The following is a 15,304-nucleotide window of genomic DNA, read 5'->3' as shown; positions in this document are numbered from 1 at the left end:
CTGGCACTTAAAGATATGTAATGAAAGCACCAGGTGAACCTCCCTGGGGAGAGCATTCCACAAACAGGGAGCCACTGCAGAAAAGGCCCATTCTCATGTTGCAATCCTCCGGATCTCTGGTGGAGGAGGCACATGGAGAAGGGCCTTAGATGGTGATTTGCAGGGTCAGCATTGGTTCATATGAGAAGAGGTGGTCCCTGAAGGATATGCTCTGATGTTTGTAAGTGAGGCTACTTCTCAGTGTCCTGGGCAAATGCCGCTCCTGCTCGCAGCTACCCAAGACTCTTGTGAACGAGAGGTGCTCTTGTGCATACCTCCTGCATGCCTTTGCCAAACATCCCCTGTGCCCTGTGGGCTTAGGGAATTGTGTCTGCAGCTTCCCCCCCCCAAAAAAAACCCCCCACAAAGTGATAAAATGATGTTTGTATTCATCAATTAAAAGCACAAGACTCACTCTGAATCATGAACCTATCCAATCCACTTTTAAAGCCATCCAAGCTGGGGGCCATCAGTGTATCCTGTGGAAGCTAGTTCCACAGTTTAACAATTCATGAAGAAGTCCTTGCTTTTTGTGTGTCCTGAATCTTCCAGCACTCAGCTTCATTGGATGCCCAGGAGTTCCAGTGTTATGACAGCAAGAGAAAAACTTTTCTCTCTCCACTTTTTCCATACTGTGCTAAATGTTATAACCTTAGAATCATAGATTCCTAGATTATGTAGAGTTGTAAGGGGCGATGAGCGTCATCTATTCCAACCCCCTGCAGTGCAGGAATCTTTTGCCCAAGGTGGGGCTTGAACCCACAACCCCGAGATTAAGAATCTCATGCTCTACCAACTGAGCTATCCCAGCTATAACCTTATATTATGTCAGCTCTTATCTGGCCCTTAAAATTCTCCCAAGGCTACACACACCACTTCTCTTGATACCCTTGCTCCACTGCCTCCTTGATTGCGTTTGCCTGGTTGGAATGTCGTTTTTGAACTGGGACAATGCCTCTTTCTTACCTGGATGGAGGATGGAAAGATATGTCTGCATATAAAAGGAACCTCTGCCCTGAGTGCAGCTGGATTTTATCCGGCTACACAATGGTAAGAATCATAGCCACTAGCCTGTCTGCTTTTGTCCCGGCCATGACCACCCTTTGCATGTGGGCTTCTGAAGGTTCCCTTCAAAGGGACTGTGATCCTTTGGCTGAAAATGTTATCCTTCCTGCAACAAACCACCAGGGAGCCCCAGGGACAGCCAGAGTGGCACCCTCTCCAGATGGCTATGGATTATAGCTCCCATCAGCCCCGGTTCAACCTCGAGGGCCCGTGATTCGAGGGAGGCTGTCTGAGATGCTCCCTTTGGAACCAATGGAAAAGTTTTATTGTTCAGAGGATGGGGGTTGGGGTCAGTTCATTGGAGGGAGGGGTTTACCTCTGCCGCAGGCAGTGCCTCTCTTGGGATTTGACTCCTCCCCCACACGTCCGGGTGCAAGCCGTCCACTTGGTCCACTCACCCCACCAGTGGGCAGTGACATCGCTGCCTTCCTCAAGGCTGTTGGATGCCTGAAGGTTCTCCTGTTTGCCATTTAGGGGCAAAGAAGATAAATTAGAGGCGAGATGGGTTGATTGGATGAAGGGATACTTCAGCAAACACGGTTCAGCTGCTGAAACCAATTTTTTTTCCCTTTCTGTCCTGCTTCAGTTCAATCGAGGTTTCATGCCTGTCTGCCAGCTGCATCTCCATTTCCTTCCCCCACTGAAGACAGGAGCCCCAGTTTATGGGTTACTCATATTTAGCACATATTTAGCAGCCATGTTAGACCACTGGCACATCCTGCTCAGTATCTTTGACATGGACTGGCAGAGGTTCTCTAGGATTTCAGATAGGAGACATTCATCCTAACTGGAGATGCCACTGGAGGCTGAAGCTGGGACTTCCTGCATGCAAAGCAGGTACTCCGCCACTCATCAGTTGCTCCTTCAGCTAAACATAAAGTAAGATTCTAGTCCTCATAATTCTGCATCTGACAGCAGATATAGGTAGGAACATAGGAATCTGCCTAATGAGTAAAAACCCTTGGTTTATCTGTCAAAGTACTGCTTACACTCACTGACAGTCTCTTTCCAAGGTTTCAGGATAGGGTTTCGCCATGGGGTACCAAGGGTTCCATTGAAACTGGAACCTTCTGCATGCAGAGCAGGGGCTCTACCACTGAGCTATGGACCTTTTGACACACACACTGATTCTTCATGCCTGCCACTGTCATTTTTCAGTACATCTTGACTGCTTCATTTGTGTCCGATTTTAAATTGTATTGTATATTCTGTCCTTGCATTCAGTAGTGTAGTGGCAAATTCAGAAGTGGCAGGGTTCCTTCATGAGAGTCATAGCCAGGCCCCCTTCTAGGATTATACCACAACTTTACAACAGTAATAATTGGGGGTGCATTACAATGATCAATGCAGATCTCCATGTGTTTCCTTTCAGCTAAATATGCCGTTTTCTGTGCATGTATGTGGACAAATCATTTGGAGTGCCACAAAATCTTCTTTCAGAGTGACTTAAGCTGTGTTTTCATTGAAGTGCCGTGGTATATAAGAGAACTCGTACCCCATTCTCTTGAAACGGAAGCGTTCCTTCCGTTGTCTTTTCAGCGTTCCTAAATGCTTAACTTTTCAGCTTACAGAGCAACTCCTTGGTGTTCCTCACATGTACCTTATCCAGAGGGGCCCCAGGAGCCCATTCTCAGTGCTGAGACTCAACTCCTTTCACTCTGACTGGATCCAATTGGTGCAAAGGGCAAGAAGGCTTCTTCCCAGTGGCTAAAATAACTCCCCTTTCATGCTGATTGAGAAAAGCTCAAGGACCATGGAGACAGGGAGCCTTCTGGGATGCTGTTGCAGAAATAGTAACAGGTCTTTGACCCTCCTCTCCAGTGACCCCCAAACCACTAGACCACTGGTTGTATTGCATTTTACACATCGTCACTGGGCAGCACCTGGAGGTGCTAGCATACCTGGTGGTATACGGATATTTTTAATACATTTGTGAATGAAGAAAATTCTCACTTGTGATATCACCAGGGCAACGTTCCCTATGAAGAGTGCGAATGCAAGAGCCCCTTTCAGGTGAGTGCAGTCGCCAATGAAGTTGCACTCCCGGGTCCCCTTGATTCTCTTCATCCTAAGAAAGCAAGAAGCAAAGGTTGAATTTTTTTCAGAATTGTGGTAATCTGGATTGGATGGCCTTTTGGGTCCCCTTCTAACTCTATAATTCTATGTTTCTATGAACGGTCGTATTAAACTCTGCAGGTTTAACTGCTTTCATGTGTATTTTTTTTAATAATAATAAAAAGCAGTATATAAATTTTATGAAATGAAGAGATGAAAAATCTGGCAGGAAACAAGCACTGGGGAATTTGGTCATCATTGCAGGACCATCTTGCTCCATATGTGCTCACCGATCTGCAGAACTGACACTGTTAGAGGTGCCACATGATACTCATTCCCACAATTGTGAGAAATTGATCTTTCAGTGTGGCACACATGCACTTCAGAACTCCTTGCCTATTGACGTCAGGCAGGCACCTTCACTGTATTCTTTTCGGTGCCTGCTTTAAACATTTTTGCTTAGGCATATAGATGTTGGCATGTTTTATTCTCTCTCTTTCCCCCTGTTGATTTGTATTATCTAAAAAAGTTTTTAGCCGTTTTTACTGATAATTTTAATATATATATATATATATATATATATATATATATATATATATATATATATATTGTAAACTGCTTAGAGGTTTACAATCAAGTGGCGTATAAATGTTGTCAAATAAATAATTGCCCCATCACAAGGGGGGGGACTCCTACACAAGCTGCCCTCTTGGAACTGCCATTCTGCTTGTATTTCAGGTTGGGGGGGGGCAGTCTATTAAGACACCTCCGCTTTGTCCTAGCATGGAGTTTCAGTGGTGCAAAATTTGCAATGACTTTCTCCCCTTGCTCTGAGAAAAGCTTTGAATAGGAAACCCCAAGATCCCCCTCATTAAAAAGTGTAGCTCTGCTGAGGGGGTGTGGGGTGTCATCACAGAGCCAATTCAGAATGAGGTCAGGAACCATTGCCCTCTCACTGGATGGAAATGTGGAAAAATGGGTGCTTCCAGACCAGGGATGGAGGAAAAATTTGACTCAATTTGCATTTAAAGACAACCCTACCAAATTAGTGCTTTCCAAAACACACAGCCATCCCTCGAAATTCTCACTCTTGCAGTGTACCGCAGTTCTCCAGCCGAATAATGTGTCCCAAAATGCATATATTAAAGAAAAAGTGTGCATAAAAACGCATGTATTAGGGAAAACAGCAGTATATTGGGAGAAACTGCATTGCGTAAATGTGTAGATGAGGGAAAACTATATACAAATATATGTCTATTAGGAAAAATATGTACTATGCTGCTGATAACTTTTCATGAGAACTTATTTTTTTTAAAAAAAGCAAACGAATCTGGAGATTGACTGAATTTAAGATTGGGAAAATGATAAATTGAGAGGAAGAGCCAGTGTGGTGGATTGTAGTGGTCAGAGTGTCGGACTAGGACCTGGGAGACCAGAATTCAAATGCTCCCACTGGGCCAGGAAGCTCACTGGGTGTGACCTGGCGGGTCAGTGACTGCCTTTCAGCCTAACTTACTTCACAGGGTTACCACTTAAAGGTAAAGATACCCCTGATCATTAGGTCCAGTCGTGGACGACTCTGGGATTGCGGCGCTCCTCTCGCTCTATAGGCCAAGAGAGCCGGTGTTTATCCACAGACAGCTTCCGGGTCATGTGGCCAGCATGATTAAGCTGCTTCTGGCGAACCAAAACAAAGCTCGGAAACGCCATTTACCTTCCCACCAAAGTAGTACCTATTTATCTACTTGCACTTTGACATGCTTTCGAACTGCTAGGTGGGCAGAAGCTGGGACCGTACAATGGGAGCTCACCCCATCACGGGGATTCAAACCGCCGACCTTCTGATCGACAAGCCCTAGGCTCTGTGGTTTAGACCATGGCGCAACCCGCATAGGTGTCAACTTCCGGATAGGAAAATAAGGGATCAGCGGCAGCACGGCACCGGACGTCACTTCTACGCATGTCCAGACATGCGTAGAAGTGACTTCCAGTGCTGGCTCTGCCCAATTTCCGGTGCCCAGACATGGGCAGAACGGCACCGGAAATAGGTTCTGCACATGCGCAGAGGCAATTTCCGAAGCCAAGTGAGCGAGCAGCCAGCCGGGAGCTGGGACATGGCCGCCGGCGCCAGCAGGAGCTGCAAATCCGGGAGATTTATGGGAGATTTTTCAATTCGGGAGACCAGTGGGAAACAGATTTAAATCCGGGGGTTTCCCGCAAAAAACGGGAGACTTGACAGCTATGGTAACCCGCATCCCACCACTTACCCTCCCCTTTTGGGGCTCCTCCTCCTCTGTCTTACAGAAGAGACACTGAGGATTCCCCTTTCTAAGAAAACTCAGCCTTTCAGAGTAGTGCTGGCTTCTTCCCCCAACTCCCCACTTTCTTTGGCTGCCTGGAGAGCACAAATTTCCTACTCATCCCCGCCTCTCCGCCTGCCAGGAGTGGAGGTGCTGGATTTTCCCAAGCTGGATTATTATATTAAAGCTGCACGGATGTTCAGACTGTGTCTGAGTCGCTTGGTGTCCTGTTCCAGCTAGGCAGGGAGATTTTGGAGGACTGGAACTCCAAAGAGACTGTGGGGAAGAACTAGCTCAGAACAGGCATCAGTGAGGCTCTGCAATGGGGAGATGATTGTCCATAGATGTTCAAACTCTTCTGGAAGCTCTCAAAGAAGGCAGCTTCAGAGCCTCCAAAGCAAGAAAGGCCACAATACCATTTTGGCAGCCAGAGGCTGCCGCCACCATCCTACACCCATTGGGGAGCAGCAGGGAGGACAGCCAGCTTGTCTGTAGCAAATGGGTAAACTCCATGACTCCAATATAATAATAATAATAATAATAACTTAAGAAGAGACTGGTGGATCAGGTCAATGACCCATTTAGTCCAGCAGGGATTCGAACCGCCGACCTTCTGATCAGCAAGCCCTAGACTCTGTGGTTTAACCCACAGCACCACCTGGGTCCCTTTATACCTTAACCACTAAAATTGTGACAATTGCTATGAGGCAGGCAAAACCAAAGGGCAGATCCAGTTATTCTGCCTGGCCCCGAATCAGTCTGACAAATTCCTGCCTGGGCCCGAATATGGTGACCAACAATAGTCCACGGCAGGTCATGCAGAGCCCAAGACCCAAGGAAAAAGGAGAGGTGCTGGGAGATCCAACTAGGAACTGGACAAGGAGGTGGAGGCTGGATGGGTTTAAATCCCCAAACTGTGGACCAGAGTGAAGCCTGCTGGCTCCAGTCTAATCTGCCCCAGGGGTAGAGCCTTTGGCAAGCCTGCCTGCCATTGGCCAATTGGCAGGCAGGTTGTAATTCACTTCCTGGGCTGGTGCGAAGCCAATTTGGGGGGGCTTGTGCTGGCCTGGGAAAACCCCACAACTCCATGTCCCTCACTGGATCATGGGGTGAACAGAAGGTGATGCCCCATAAAGGTGCCTGACCTTGAAGGTAAACGTCACTCTCCCACCCTGTGGTTTCTAGCAACTGGTATCCAAAAGCATTAATGGCTCCTGCTGTAGCCTCCTCCTCCTCCTCCGTTAATTTGTCTAATTCTCTTTTAAAGCCATCTACATTGGTGGCTATCACTGCCTCCTGTAGGAGGCAGTTCCACAGTTTAAATATATGCTATGTGAAGATAGACTTTATTTCATCTGCCCTGAATCTTCCAACATCCAAATCCTTACCCTACATTTGAAGCAGTAGCATACTGCTTTAAACAGCCATGGCTTCCCTGAAAGAATCTTGGTTTGTTAAGGGTGCTGAGGGTTGTTAGCATACCCCTATTCCCTCCACCCACCCCAAGCTATAATTCCCACCCTGAACAGACTTCATCACCCTGAACAGACTTCAGTTCCCAGGATCCTTTGGAGGAATCCATGACTGCTTAAAGCAGTATCACACTGCATTAAAAGTATGGTGTGAATGTATGACTTTGTTTGGGGATCTGCTAGAAGTGTAAAAGAGTAGGCAAAGGAAATATAGAGAGAGATTTGGCCTCCCTCTCTCGTAACATTTAGAACCCTGTGGGGCCACCCAATGAAGATGAATCTTGCAAGATTCATTACAGACAAGAGAAGATACTTCTTCACACAGCACTTAGTTCAGGCACCCCCAAACTCAGCCCTCCAGCTGTTTTGGGACTACAACTCCCATCATCCCTAGCTAACAGGACCCGTGGTCAAGGATGATGGGAATTGTAGTCCCAAAACAGCTGGAGGGCTGAGTTTGGGGGTGCCTGACTTAGTTAAAAGATGAAATTTGCTGCCATAAGAGACAGTGATGGACACCAACTTGGGTGGCTTTAAAAGAAATTTGTGGAGGAAGTGGTTCAAGCCCAACCAGGATTCCTCCACTGCAGGGGGTTGGACTAGATGACTTTCAGGATCCCTTCCAACTGACAGTTTCTATGATTCTATGATTGTATAAGGATATTACTGGCCGCTAACCACAATGGCTATGTTCTACTTCCACTGTCAGAAGCAGTAATGCTTCTGAACGCCTGTTACTGGAAACCACAGGAGGGGAGAGGACTTCTGCACTCAGGTCCTGCTTGTGGGTTTCTCATAATGGGTACCCCGTTATTCACTGTAAGAAAAAGATGCTGGACTAGATGGGCCATTGATCCAATCCAGCAGGCTCTCCATGTGGAGGTTTACTGTGATGGCAGAACCTCCATGCCTTGGGGCAGTCTATCTCTGAATACCAGACAGTGGGGAACACAACTGGAGAGCGCTGTTGCACATGGGTCTTTCTTGCAGGCTTCCCATTTGGGGCATATTGTAGGCTATTGTGAAAGCTGGACTATTGCTGGACTAGGTGGATCATTGGCTGATCCACCAGGCTCTTATTACTCCCAAAGCACAGAGCTCCTCTGAGCAGGGCCCATTGACTGACCATGTCATGTCCTTCCAGGGAAGCTGCCATGGATTACTCATTTACAGAGCAGATGCAATGAAATGAATGAACATGGCTGTCTGAGAATCATAGAATATTAGAATTGTACAATGGTAGAGTTGGAAGGGACCCCAATGGGTCAACCGACCCATCCTCCTGCAGGAATTCATTTCATTCATTTCAATGCCTCTACTCTGGGCAGAACTTAATTTGATGCAACCCTGGTGCTGGTTCCTGTGTCTCAGTTATTTTAGGGTCCAATTTTCTAAATATCCCCCCTTTTCTATCCTTAATAAAAACCACACTCCTGTTCCTTTCACATCAGCAGGGGTCTCTAACCCTTTTGTGCCTGGAGCGGGATACATCTGGAAATTTAAGAAGCAAAATGCCCATTTCACAGAAGAAAAAACTGGCAATGCTCAGAGCCAACCCTCTCTCTACCAAAACCCAGGCCAGACATCTACATAGGTGTGCAGTGGCTAGAGTGTTGGACTAGCTCAGCCATGAAACTAAACCTTCAGGCCAGTCTACATCTCTCTCAGCCAATAAACTACCTCACAAGATTGTTGTGAAGATAAAATGGGGGAAAGAACTATGTATGCCCCTTTGAACTCAGTGGAGGAAAGCTGGTATATAAATGTGATAAACAGATTATAAATTAATTAATTAGACCCACAGTCCAGCCCTGCTTTTGGCCATGGAGACGGCAAAGGTTTTTGTCCAGTGGAGTCCCAACAGAGTATCATATTTTCATCCACTCTTTCACTGTGTCAATTTTCACAGAATAATAGAGTTGGAAGGACTCCCAAGGGCCATCTAGTCAACCCCCCTGCAAAGCAGGAATTACAACCAAATATTGCCTGGCAGGTGGCCACCCAACCTCTGCTTCAAAATGTCCAAGAAAGGAGAGTTTGTGGGCTTCACTGCACTTGGATTCCCGAAGCTCAGAGTCCATACCAATTAAATTTAAAGCCCCAAAATTATTGACTGCGCATCCTGGGGACAGGTGGCTGAAACCTACCCAGAGCACTTGGTTTTCATTAGAGCTTCAAGCCACCTCTGGTCCAAAGCCAGCCAAATAATTATTCTTCATTCAGTCCAAAAAGACTGGAGAAGGAGGGGAAGAGAAAAAAAGCCTATTGTTCCTACTTCTATATATATTAAATAAGAAAACCCGCATCAGCAGAACAGTGGTTCCAAAATGCCTCTCTGGCTTTGGGTATTTGGGGGCAGGAAGGACTTTCCAAGGAAATGCACTTAGCAGGACACAGAAGGGAAAAAGTCAAGGTGGCTGCCCATTCTGGGATCGCTACACTTGTATTATATAACAGCCTCCTGCTTCACACAGCACCTAGAGAAAAGCTCTGTCTGAACCAAAAATCCAAAGATGCTTTCCCCTGAAAGCCATTTAGCAGGAAATTGTGTGTGTTTGGAATCTGTGAAGTGGGTGCAATTAAACATGAAACACACGCACACCAACAAGCAAAAGAAAAAGGAAATTTGAGTTTCTTTTTAAATGAAAAAAGAAAAAAACCTACCTTGGAGAATGTGAGAGACAGCCAGACAGCCAGATGCTTGCTTTTTCAATTGCAGGGAGTGGGGGGGAGAGATGCTGCAAGGGTCCAGGTGCAATAGGCTCTGGTCGGTGGAGGACTGGGGCGAAACTGAGAGGGAGCAGAGCAGGAGGAGGTCCAGAAATTGCAGACACACACTTTCTCTCTCCTCCCGTCTTCTCCCCCACCCCTCTCCTCAGACTTCAAAAGGGCAGCCAAGAGCCTTCAGCTTCCAGCAAGGAGGAGGCTGCTTAGCGGTTATCCCAAGTCAACTTGAGTCAGTTTTATAGCTGTCAGGCAGATGGGCTAGGAGCTCTGCAGTCTCCCTGAGATGCCTCTCTTCGGCGGCTCAGCACTCATCCACCACCAACACTCTGCATTTCAGTCATGGTGCTTTCCCTCCCGGTTCTCTTTTCCCCCACCCCCAAACCCACAATTGTTCCGCCAACCACAGCTAGCCAGTTTCCTGCAGTCAGGCTTGCTGGATGAGTGTGTGTGTGTTAAAGGATTGGAGAGTGTTTGTGCCTGAAGATGTGTCTACGAGGCAAAAGCTAATCCTGCCATCAGAGTCCGGCCAAATCGATATCACCTCCACACCACGGGCAGGAATCAATCAGGTTTCCAGGCAAGTGAGACCACAGCGGCTGCCAGCTTTGTCTCTGTTGACTCAGTAAATTGATCATGCGGGGGGGTGGGAGGGAGGCCTGTTGCAGTGGAATTCAGGGAGAGATTGGAGGGGGGGGAAGCCACATTGGTGCATATGGTTGGCAACTGTAAGAACAGGACGCTGGACTGGATGGATCATTGGTCTCATCTAGCAGGCTGTTCTTGTGTTCTTATAATGCAAAACCATGTTCTGGAACCTAAATGCAGCCTTTTGCACATTGATCTGCTGAGCAAACACTGGTAAGAAATAATTTGATATACCATCAAGCCCATGGGGAAGCCACAAAACTTCTTACTATAATATTTCCAGGCCACCTTTAAGAGCCACAGCCCACTCAAAGCAGATTGCAGGGTAAAATAATATTCAACAAAGCATAGGGTGCAATCCTTATGTGTCTTCTCAGAAGTAAGCCCCACTGAGCTCAGTGGGAGCTTAAAGGTAAAGGGACCCCTGATCACTAGGTCCAATCGCGGACGACTCTGGGGTTGCGGCGCTCATCTCGCTTTACTGTCCAAGGGAGCCGGCGTACAGCTTCTGGGTCATGTGGCCAGCATGACTAAGCCACTTCTGGCGAAACGCGTGGAAACGCTGTTTACCTTCCCACCGGAGCAGTACCTATTTATCTACTTACACTTTGACTGCTAGGTTGACAAGAGCTGGGACCAAGCAACGGGAGCTCACCGCGGGGATTTGAACTGCCCACCTTTTGATCAGCAAGCCCTAGGCTCAGTGGTTTAGACCACAGCGCCACCCGCGTCCCATTTCAATGGGACTTACTCCTGTGCAAAGTGTGTGTTGGATGGAGGCAATGAAGAATAAAACCAGCAGTAAACGATAAAACCTGGGCTTTTTTCCAGCCGGAACTCGCCAGAACTCCTTTCTGGCACCACTGGCACATCATCTTCTAGAAAAATAACACTGAATAAACCAAAAGAATAATTAGTACCCCAAAACACAGTACAACTAAAATCATCAATGCTAGTCTCCGAAATGTAATGATCAGTTTGGTGTAGTGGTTACAGTGCCTGCAGGACATTCAAAAAGTTAAAATAGCAACAGACTAAAAACAGATCAAAACTCACATCAACTTTCTAAAGATATGGATAGTATTGTCTAAGCAGGAATGTTTTTAGCAGGAACCAGAAAGAGTACAGCCGGTCACTGCCTCTCAGCAGGGACAGGGTGTCTCTGCACATGTACTGTATAAGCATGCACCAGAAGAGTACAGCAAATGCACCTGCCTGGTGTCAATAGGCAGGGAGTTCCAAAGTGTGCCGCACTAAAAGATTGTTTTCCTTCAAATGCAGAATGGGTATACAGTGGTACCTCGGTTTAAGAACAGTCCGGTTTAATAACGATTTGGTTTACAAATTCCGCAAAACTGGAAATAGTGTTCCAGTTTGAGAACTTTACCTCGGTCTAAGAATGGCATCTGAATGGTGGAAGGGCACCGGCGGCGGGAGGCCTCATTAGGGAAAGCGCGCCTGGGTTTAAGAACAGTTTCGGTATAAGGACAGACTTCCGGAACGGATTAAGTTTGTAAACCGAGGTACCACTGTATAGGGCATCTGTAATAGCTAGTTCTGCAGATTGAAGCAGTTGAATGTGTGTATATGGAGTAAAGCAATTGAATAGGTAAACTGGCCTGAAGTTGCTCAGGGGTTCATATACTAATAGTAACACCTTGAACTTGGCTTCTGAATTTCAGGAGATGTGTTCACGCATGATGTTCAGCAAGTGTGCAATCTGTGTGTGCACACATATGGTTAAAATGTGTAACAAGTGTGCTGCCTCTGGGAACAAACAGTTGTACACATCAGCAAGTGTACACACTTTTCGCGCAGACGCTTGTACATGTGGAGAGACAGCTTGTCCCTGTGCTCAGGGTAACATCTAAAGAAGTATCTTGTTTACAGAAAAACCTTAGGGGTGCGGCTTACTTTCCATGGTCATTTGCAGGTTGCTTGGTTTATTTAAAGCATTTCTTCACCCTACTTTTCAGCTAAAAAGACTCCCAGAGCCATCTCTCTCTCTCTTTCTCTCTTTCTCCACTGACCTTGGAATTACAATCTAAAAAGTACAGCACAAAAGGAAACAGGGAGGAGGAGGGAACAGGAAAGCTAGGCTTCCTTGCATCCTTGGCAAGGAGTTGTACTGGCACTCCCTGCATCCCTTGCAGAGCAGCGGAGAAGGGGTCGGGAGAGTGCATGTATGGGCGGGCAGGCCCCTAGCCATTCTTTGCAAGAGTAGATAGGTGTGATTTTTGCATCCTCACGGGGCTTGGACCTGCATTCTTGGCAGGGGCCAACATGGCCAAACCCCTATGTACACCCTTGAACTCAGGGTACTCAGTTCTGAATGTCACAATGTTATTGCAATAACCAGCCAGGGCTAACATTTGCCCACTTAGTTGCATGATGATGATGATGACGATGATGATGATACAAAGCAGTAACATTCTCAAACTCACAGCCTGTTTGAGACACTCCTCAGCAACAGAGTAAAGAGGTGGTTTTTGATGTAGGGAGCAGAAATCTATGGCTGTGATTCAGAGCGTCCCTAAAGTAACCAGTTCCAGATTCCAAAATGTTACAGAGGCAGACTCTGTGAGCCAAGGCAAAAGAACATGAAGGTGCTGCCAGCTTCTCTGCTTCCAGTAAATCAATGCAGCTCCCTCCACACAATGTGATTAATGACCTACCTGCCCTGGATGGAGGCTGTGGGCTGGCTGGGCTGTTGAACAGGTGTGTCATTAATCACAAGCAGACAATCAGTGCATGATGGTTCTATGCATCTCCCTCTCCCTTCTAGCAAAGCAGCAAGAAATTGCAAGCAGATGTTATTTACTACCCGGGTGCTTGTAACACTGAGAGAAAGGAAGGTGAAAAAGACAGATTGTGGGAAATTGCAGTCAAACATAACTATGTGTGAGTGCTAGTTAGTGCATGAAGGGGTTAAGACTACAGAGTTATATTCCTAGACTCAGCTAGTCATGCCCCTTTTCTCGGATGAGAAAGGAAGTAAAGCTTCTCTTTCTGCTCTCTCTCTTTCAAGCTCTCTCGCTCTCTCTATGCCATGTAACATCAAGGAAGATGTGCTTAAGCAAGTGTTTAGCTTAGAGCACATGTTTGAAGCTACCTTTCTGTCTTTTCTATCCAAGAGTATTCTGCCTGTGTTCTCCTTGCTACTGTTTGGATAAATGCATAAATCTGACATTTGGAACATTTTGTAAGTAAATAATTTTAAACTTACTTAACAGTGTATGGTCTGTTCATGCCAAGAGGGGTAGATAGAGGGGGACTCTGTATGCAACTGAACAAGATATGAAAATGGTTCCAGAGATCCAATTCCCACATTATACTACTGCTTGAATTTTGTGTGTTCAAACTCTGCTATTGAGGCTCTCTCCTGCTGGAGACTGTGAGCAGCCCCATGTGTTGAATCCAGGCACCCAGCCAATTCTTTTGTTATTTAACCCACACATGTGGGTCACAAGGATTCATATTTTCCTCCCACACATATAAGGTACACCTGTGTGGGACATGGAAAACCTGACCTTTGGATGCTCACTGTTCGTTCATTTGTTTTTTTGTTTATAAATGTTTGTTTGCAAGAACCTTTGTTAGGTGAATCTGATGGGCCAGATCACTTTGAACATAAGAACATAAAAAGAACCCTACTGGATCAGGGCAATGGCTCATCTAGTCTAGCATCCTGTTCTTACAATGGCCAACCAGATTCCCCGAAGGGAAACCAGCAAGCAGGATCCAAGCACAATAGCACCTCTCCCCTTCTGCAGTTTTTAGTAAGTGGTGTTAGTTACAACTGGATTATGGCCTCATTCAATAAAATGCCCGATAGCAACCCCAAGACAAAACTACAGAATGAGTGGTAAAATACCTGATATTTGACAGATCTGACTAATCAAGTAATCAAGAAGCAGAATGCTGAAGAGGGAGATCTTTCTTTTTCACTTTTCTCCCTTGCAGTTTTCAGAACAATACTTAACTGGAGTCGAGAGCATATAGGAGGCACATGGCCTCCAGGAACAGATAAACAACAGAGATGCTGTGAAGAGAAGATTATCCTCAGATAGCCCATGCAAAGGAGGAATCAGCCTCACACTGACCAGCAAACATCATCTGCAAGTTCAGCACCAGCGAGAGATCAAGATTGTAATTACAGCCTTGAAATTAACTCAAAAAAGCTAAAAAGGAACTGGACAGGAAATTATATCCCTGGGGGTTATGTTTATCTCTGAATATTCCTCCTCACCAACTCTGAATGTAGAAGAAAGTGCCAAGCAATGTTAGCCAGATAACAGGATCCATGGCACCCCAGCTGGGTCTGTGGTCGTAAATCATGGCTGCATAACACACCATACATTTAAAGCACATTGAAAGCAAATGGCTCCCAAAGATCCTTGAAACTGTTGCTTGCCCCTCTCATAGCGACAATTCTCAACATTCTTAACTACATTTCCCAGGATTCTCAGGGATTGGGTTGCCTGTATCCAATGTTACTTCTGCTGGAATTTCCATTGAAATTAATGGGCATGAGTTGCTCAGGTCCATTGATTTCAACAGGCCTACTCTGAGTTGGAGAGAATCTCAAGGGATGACGAGAGACTAGTGGATAAAGAATAGTTTTTCTCCCTCTCTCAACGCACAAGAACTCATGGACATCCAATGAAGATGAAAGTTTGAAGATTTAGGAAAGATAAAAGAAAGTCCTTCTTCATGCAGTGTAGAGTTTAACTACAAAACTCACTTTCCCAGGAGGCAGTGACAGCCCTACACTTGGACAGTTTTAAAAAGGATGGGGGGGAGAGAGATTATCAATGGCTATGGGTTGCAATGGCTCTGTTCTGACTCCAACATTGGAGGCAGCAATGCTTCTGAATACAGTACCAGTTCCAGGAGACCACAGAAGGGGAAGGGACTCTTCTGCTCAGGTCCAGTGGGCTTTCCCACTGTGGGAATAGGATCTTGAACTAGATGGGCTTTTCGCCTTATCCAGCAGAGCAC

General features: G+C 46.2%; 1 protein-coding gene and 1 non-coding gene across 4 annotated transcripts in view; both read right to left on the bottom strand.

Moving 5' to 3' along the window:
- ADAMTSL2 (ADAMTS like 2) overlaps positions 1-9,798 on the bottom strand; it is a 42,063-nt gene extending 32,265 nt beyond the window's left edge. The window contains exons 1-3 of one of the 3 annotated variants that reach the window (XM_060270236.1): positions 9,596-9,798; positions 3,058-3,172; positions 1,421-1,563 (exon numbers count right to left, since the gene is read on the bottom strand). In XM_060270236.1, coding sequence (XP_060126219.1) covers positions 1,421-1,563; positions 3,058-3,171 — 257 coding nt within the window. In that variant the 5' untranslated portion in view covers position 3,172; positions 9,596-9,798. Of the gene's footprint in view, positions 1-1,420; positions 1,564-3,057; positions 3,173-9,595 lie in introns of those variants that run through there. The other 2 variants (XM_035114158.2, XM_060270237.1) reach the window with 2 other exon arrangements.
- Positions 778-850, bottom strand: TRNAK-CUU (transfer RNA lysine (anticodon CUU)). The gene has a single exon. It is a non-coding gene; the product is annotated as a tRNA-Lys (tRNA).
- Positions 9,799-15,304: the final 5,506 nt, after the last annotated feature.

Source organism: Zootoca vivipara, chromosome Z (assembly GCF_963506605.1).
Source record: "Zootoca vivipara chromosome Z, rZooViv1.1, whole genome shotgun sequence".
NCBI lineage: Eukaryota > Metazoa > Chordata > Lepidosauria > Squamata > Lacertidae > Zootoca > Zootoca vivipara.
The sequence above is the reverse complement of the archived record's forward strand: the minus strand, read 5'-3'. Positions and strand labels throughout refer to the sequence as shown.